Below are 5,860 nucleotides of genomic sequence, written 5' to 3' on the forward strand. Positions count from 1 at the left end.
GGAAAGAGGCCCTTACGTTCCACTGGAGTAGCTCTTTCGATTGCTGTTGGCTTATTGGAGGTACTCTTAGTGCTGTTGTTTGAGATGAGCTGGTCAAAGTAAGCAGTCTTTGCTGGACATGTGCAGGTGTAAGTCCAGCTTGGTCTGTGGCCCAGGTACATTGGGCTGCAGAGGTGTCATTTGTCTCTCCTAACATTTGACATTATTAGCAGTATCAGCACCAGCTGGCGTAGAGTGGGCTGGGACTTTACAGCTCAGTGTAAAATATGTGCGTGTTCAAAGGTCTCTGATGTATCACCATGTGGAGGTGATACAACGCACTGGGTTTTATCTGAGGGTCATCGAAGATGAAAGTAAAAAGAACAGAAATTGTCTGCTTCCTGTTACGAAGACATGAAGCTTGATGTAGCTTGAGTCTAAACTTGAGAGTGCCGTGACTGTCAGGAAATAAATACATTGCTCTTTATCATGGTGGCCTCTAGCAGAGGCAGTGACATGGCAGAAACACATGCAGACACTTGTCTAAAGAAAGCATTGTTGCTATTTAGTCAGTCTCTCTCCCCTTTTTCCTTTCCTCACCCCCCTCCCCATCTCTGATATAAGTCTTTATTTTTATTTTAGGGCACATTTCCAAACACAGGGGCCAGAATAATGCTGTTTACAGGTGGGCCACCAACACAAGGACCAGGCATGGTGGTAGGAGATGAACTGAAAACACCCATCCGTTCTTGGCATGACATAGAGAAGGACAATGCAAGGTTCATGAAGAAGGCCACCAAAGTAGGTGCCGGTGCCTGCTGGATGTGTTTAAAAACAAAAACTGAATGCTTGGTCAGAACACTGAATGAAGAGAAGGGACATATCTCAAACCTACATACGCTGCTGTGCTGCCAGCTGCCAGTGTCCTTCCACAGGGAACAAACGTACTCCATTCTCTCAATGTGGGAACTATATGTCCAGATATTTGCATGGTTGTCCTTGAATTTCTTGAGCCTTTTCTTGATGTTAAATTGTGAGAATGATTAAGGGAAAGGTGAAAAAGACTCCCTCCTAGTTACTTCTCGAGCACAGTCTTGTGTTTTCTCAGAGAAAGAAGTATTTAATTGTTGTTTCTTAGCTGATGGTGGGTAGGGAGTTTGTTCATAAACATCACAGTATCTCCTTCTGGGCAGGAGAAAACCTGTCTTCCCAGAATTGGTCACTTCCAGAAAGCCTCCTTTGTTTTCTTGATGTATGAAACAACAGTTAAAATAATAAAAATGTCAGTCATGAAATGTGCCAGTCAGTTAGAGAAAGCAGTATGACATCTGTTCTCTTAACTATCACCTGAAACCTTTGGGTTTCCACTAGGTCGTCACAGGCAGAGATGCTGTGCAATTCGTGCATTCTCTGTATTTGTGACATGCAGCTCAAGCTCTTCCATGTGCAAACTCCTAGGAGGAAGAAGCGTGCTCCAGCAGAGCAGTAAGAGCAAACAGCTGTTTAGTTACTGCAGCACTGGTAACTGCTTCACGTGTGTTTCCCATGTTGGCCTCAGCTGGAGAGCAGTACTTACACTGCCCACTGCAGCATCCTAAACACTGTGTGTGTTTTCCCCAGCACTATGAGGCTCTGGCTAATCGCACTACAGCCAACGGGCATTGCATCGACATCTATGCCTGCGCCCTGGATCAGACTGGACTGCTAGAGATGAAGTGTTGTGCAAACCTCACCGGGTATGTTCAAAGCAGGAGAGCACGAAGTTGTCACCTCTATTTTTGTGGTTTGGTTTTTTTTTTTTATTTTTGAAGAGTGAGAATGGTTCAGAAAGCAGAGTTTGCTGTCAGGGCAAAAGGGCGAGATTTTTATCATTCTATTCTAAACTGTGGTTTGAATTTGCCAGGAGTTACATGTCAAACCTCACCTGATCCCAGTCCGTATTTCTGAAGTCTCAAAACAGCATGTGAGTTAGCACTGCTGGTAGAAAATTCCATGTCCTGCTTTGAGAAAGGTATTCTAAGGCATGGTGCAGCACGTCTTTTGCAAATACCTTCTGACTCCTTGGGAGATAGCAAGTATACTTTCCAAAGTCTGTGGGATAGAGATGCCATGCTTTGTGGTGTGTGCATGACTGAAGTGCCACAGAAGAGCAGCCTGTCAGGTGTGGTGGGTGGCAGCTTTTCTTGTGTGGGTCAGATTTTCTCTGCTTAACAGCTCACTTGCACTTTTTCCAGGGATTCTTGGCTTCCCTGGATCTAGTTTTAAAGCATGTCACTTAAAAGTGACATCTCTAAGGGGTAAATGTCTGCGTTCCATATTGCTGAAATCATTGCAGTCTCTGTGGGGAAGGCTGTGCGTTAAACTGTGCCCTTTGGGGACTCAGCATGTCTTATTGGCCGTTTAAAAATCTGCTGCGTCTAGGGAGTCAAAGGATGAGCCATTCGAGCAAATGCAAAATGTTTGTAAATAATCATGTAATGCTCAGTAAGCAGAAGAGAGATGGTTTGGCCCTTTGGTTGCATTACTAAGCTTCATCTGATGAGCCCTGTGTTTGCCAAGGCCTTTAGGGGAGGCACAGCCCAGACCCAATTCACCCGTCCTGGTGGAGCAGCCATCCTGTCTGTAGTGTGAGTGGTTCCAGCCCTGCTTAGGGAAAGTGGGCTGAGCAGAGCTCTTTCCTGAGTTGAGGTATTTCTGCCTGGTGGAACATCAGCATTTTTAAGGCAGCTACAGGGATGGCAGGAAATATAGTTGAGAAAGCAAGCTGGCAGAGATGGAGCGTTACCTTGTCTGGTTTTGGAGGAGGCATCCCTGAATCTGCATTCCCTGGTGTGAATTCTGCCTAGGCAAGGGATGCTTTAAAACAGTTTCTGCATGTGTTGGCATGCCTGCGAGTTGGAGTGATGTATCCTTTGTGCTTTACTTCTAGTCCCCGGTTGCTTCACTTCCACTGTGTGTATTGCTTTTTCTTTCCCAGGGGACACATGGTGATGGGAGACTCCTTCAACACTTCTCTCTTCAAGCAGACCTTCCAGCGGGTGTTTAACAAAGGGTTCAATGGAGAATTTCGGATGGCTTTTGGTGCAAGTTTGGACGTGAAGGTGAGAGATTAGTTTCATTGCGTGACATTAACTGGGAAGTGTAAGTACTGTTCATTCAAAAATCGATTCAAGTACCTGGGTGTGGAAAATTCTACATGGTCAGCTGTAGTGCCTGTATTGGGAGAAGCACTGTACTGGAGAGAGTGGAGGGATTTTTGCTTGGAAGTTTGGTGTTTTTGTTTATTTGCTTTTGTTTTTGTTTTAAAAGAGCTCAGCCTCTCCTTACTCAGCAAGGGACATTTCATACTGTCTTGTGGTCAGTATTAATATGTTATCGTTACTAAAGTGTGACTACATAGATTCTCTTACATTCACTAATTGTAGCAATAGATACTGGAAGAGTACTCAGAGATTATTTCTTTGACAGCGGTGTATATGCATCACCCGATCAAAGCTGAGCAACTGATTTAGCCTGTGTATTCTATTTGACTGACTTGATTAAAAAAAAAAATACAACACTCAACTTTTTTTTTACCTTTTTCTAGACCTCCAGGGAGCTGAAAATTGCAGGAGCTATTGGGCCATGCATATCCCTGAATGCTAAAGGACCATGTGTCTCTGAAAATGTAAGTTTCTGACACAGAAAGATCTTTAATAGAAAAGTAAATAAACAGTGCAAAGTTTCTGTCTAGACCTACAGCTCAGCTAGAATGTCTGAGTTTTCAAGGAGAAGAACAATTTGGAGACGTTTCTAGGAAAATGCAGTCTTTGCTAGACTAAATTTTTGCCCTATAAAGCTTTCTTTTTAACTCTATGGCCTTCAGTAACTTCATTCACGCCCAAAATATAAGAAATGCAGAAGGCCTGCCGTAACTTGTATCTCTGATCAGAATTCAACATAAGCTTGCCTTACCTGCTGCTAGAGACAAAAGAACTTTTGAACTGCTTTCTTTTCAATTCTGTGCAGGAGCTTGGAATAGGAGGAACATCGCAATGGAAAATTTGTAGTTTGGATCCCAGCACAACTCTGGCCGTTTACTTTGAAGTGGTAAATCAGGTCAGTCCTGGCTTCTTTTATTTTTCGGTTGTCTTTTTTACACACCAAACTCTTTGTTTGTAACAGGACCAGAAAATGCAATGACTTCCCCTGTGGTGCAAAGCAACCAAGTGTTTTGTGCCAAAGAAATAGCCTCAGAGCTTGTCTTCATATGTATGAATTGCCTAATATTTTTGTTCTGTACAAAACCTTGTTCTTTCCTTGTCTTCTTCCTATAGTATTTATTTAACAAAGAAGAAACTATCTTTTTGCCAGTAGGTGCTGTGGAGAATAAAAGTATAAGTACCTTCAGATTCTTGAAGAACTGTGCTCCAAGGCTTAACCTGATGGTTCAGAAGTGGCTTTTGGCTACTACTAGTTTCTGAGCATGTGGCAGCTAGAACCGAGGAAGGCTACCTCAAAGGAATTTTATTCTGTGTGTGTCTCTCTTCGCCTTCTCTGCAGTGTGGGCTTGTTACTGCTGGGAGTAGGATGGAGGATTCGCAGGATCTTCACTTAGACCTTGTACTTCTTATGTTCGTTGCTATAGAGATAGTAAGTTATTGCCATCCTTTAAGGAACAAGTTGAGGAAGTGTCACGCCCAATATTAAATGGGCGCAGCACCAGTTAGTTCTGAGGGCTGTTGGAAAACACAGTGCTAACAAACATGTCTATCTTCTCTGGTCCATCTTAGCGTGTACTTAATCTGTGATTGCTGAAACGATGCCCTGGAGTTCTCTGTAGTGTACAGTTACGGAAAAGACAGCCTATTTTGAAGGCTTACCTTGTTTCATTGCAGCACAATGCACCAATACCTCAGGGAGGCAGAGGGGCAGTGCAGTTTGTCACTCAGTATCAACACTCCAGTACGCAGAAACGCATTCGTGTCACCACCATAGCCAGAAAGTGAGTATCTCATGCCAGTTCTTTGGCAGAATGGCAGAAAATGAAGCTGCAGTCCCTGCTGGAATTTTTCTAGCCTTTTGTTGCACAAGCTGGCCGTTGGCATTGGCTGCAGAGTATTTGGCAGAGGGAGAATGAATTTGGAGGCTTGGGTTTTGTTGAAGGTGAATGCACACAGCATTAACCCTTTACTAACCTTATAGTTGGGCAGATGCACAAAGTCAGCTCCAGCATATAGAAGCAGCGTTTGACCAGGAAGCAGCTGCTGTGCTGATGGCACGACTGGGAGTGTACAGAGCTGAATCTGAGGAGGGACCTGATGTTCTGCGATGGCTGGACAGACAGCTCATCAGACTGGTAAGACCAATAGACTGCAGTTGGGTGCATTCTTTGTGTTAGTAAAAATGGTTTCTGGAAATAAAAACAGTGTTCTTTTTCCAGATTGACTTGCCTCATTTGTACTCTGATCATAGTCATGTAGTTCTAGTAAGTGACAGCTCAGAAGCCAGTATGATCAGTTGATTTGTGATGAGGTAGGTAAACATCCCACCATGCTGAAAGGAGATTAAAGAAGTGATAGTGAAACACAGAATGCGGGTGGGAAGGGACATCTGGAGGTTGCTGGTTCAACCTCACTGCTCAAAGAAGGGCCAGCTTTGAAGTTAGAGAGTTAGAGCAGGTTTCTCCAGGTCTTGTTCAGTTGAGTTTTGAAGATCTCCAAAGATGGAATTTTTCTTGCTTCTCTTGACAACTATTGTTCCAATGTTGGATCAGAGTCACTGCGGGTTTTTTTTTTTCTTTTCTTCCTCATCCCTCCTCAGTCAGAATTTCTATTTCTCCAGCTCCCTGTCAGGTAGCTGTAGACAGTAGTATGACTCCCTGATCCCACTCTTCACCAGG

At 43.8% G+C, this 5,860-nt stretch overlaps 1 protein-coding gene across 1 annotated transcript in view; it reads left to right on the plus strand.

Moving 5' to 3' along the window:
* Positions 1 to 5,317, plus strand: part of LOC104491339 (protein transport protein Sec23A) — a gene marked incomplete at its 3' end in the record, with an annotated part of 10,964 nt that extends 5,647 nt beyond the window's left edge. Inside the window, exons 7-14 of the mRNA XM_010133745.1 lie at positions 1 to 60; positions 622 to 780; positions 1,600 to 1,715; positions 2,957 to 3,080; positions 3,566 to 3,646; positions 3,988 to 4,077; positions 4,857 to 4,963; positions 5,164 to 5,317. Coding sequence (XP_010132047.1) covers positions 1 to 60; positions 622 to 780; positions 1,600 to 1,715; positions 2,957 to 3,080; positions 3,566 to 3,646; positions 3,988 to 4,077; positions 4,857 to 4,963; positions 5,164 to 5,317 — 891 coding nt within the window. The remainder of the gene's footprint in view (positions 61 to 621; positions 781 to 1,599; positions 1,716 to 2,956; positions 3,081 to 3,565; positions 3,647 to 3,987; positions 4,078 to 4,856; positions 4,964 to 5,163) is intronic.
* Positions 5,318 to 5,860: the final 543 nt, after the last annotated feature.

The sequence above is a fragment of the Buceros rhinoceros genome, unplaced genomic scaffold (genome assembly GCF_000710305.1).
Source record: "Buceros rhinoceros silvestris isolate BGI_N320 unplaced genomic scaffold, ASM71030v1 scaffold13203, whole genome shotgun sequence".
Lineage (NCBI taxonomy): Eukaryota > Metazoa > Chordata > Aves > Bucerotiformes > Bucerotidae > Buceros > Buceros rhinoceros.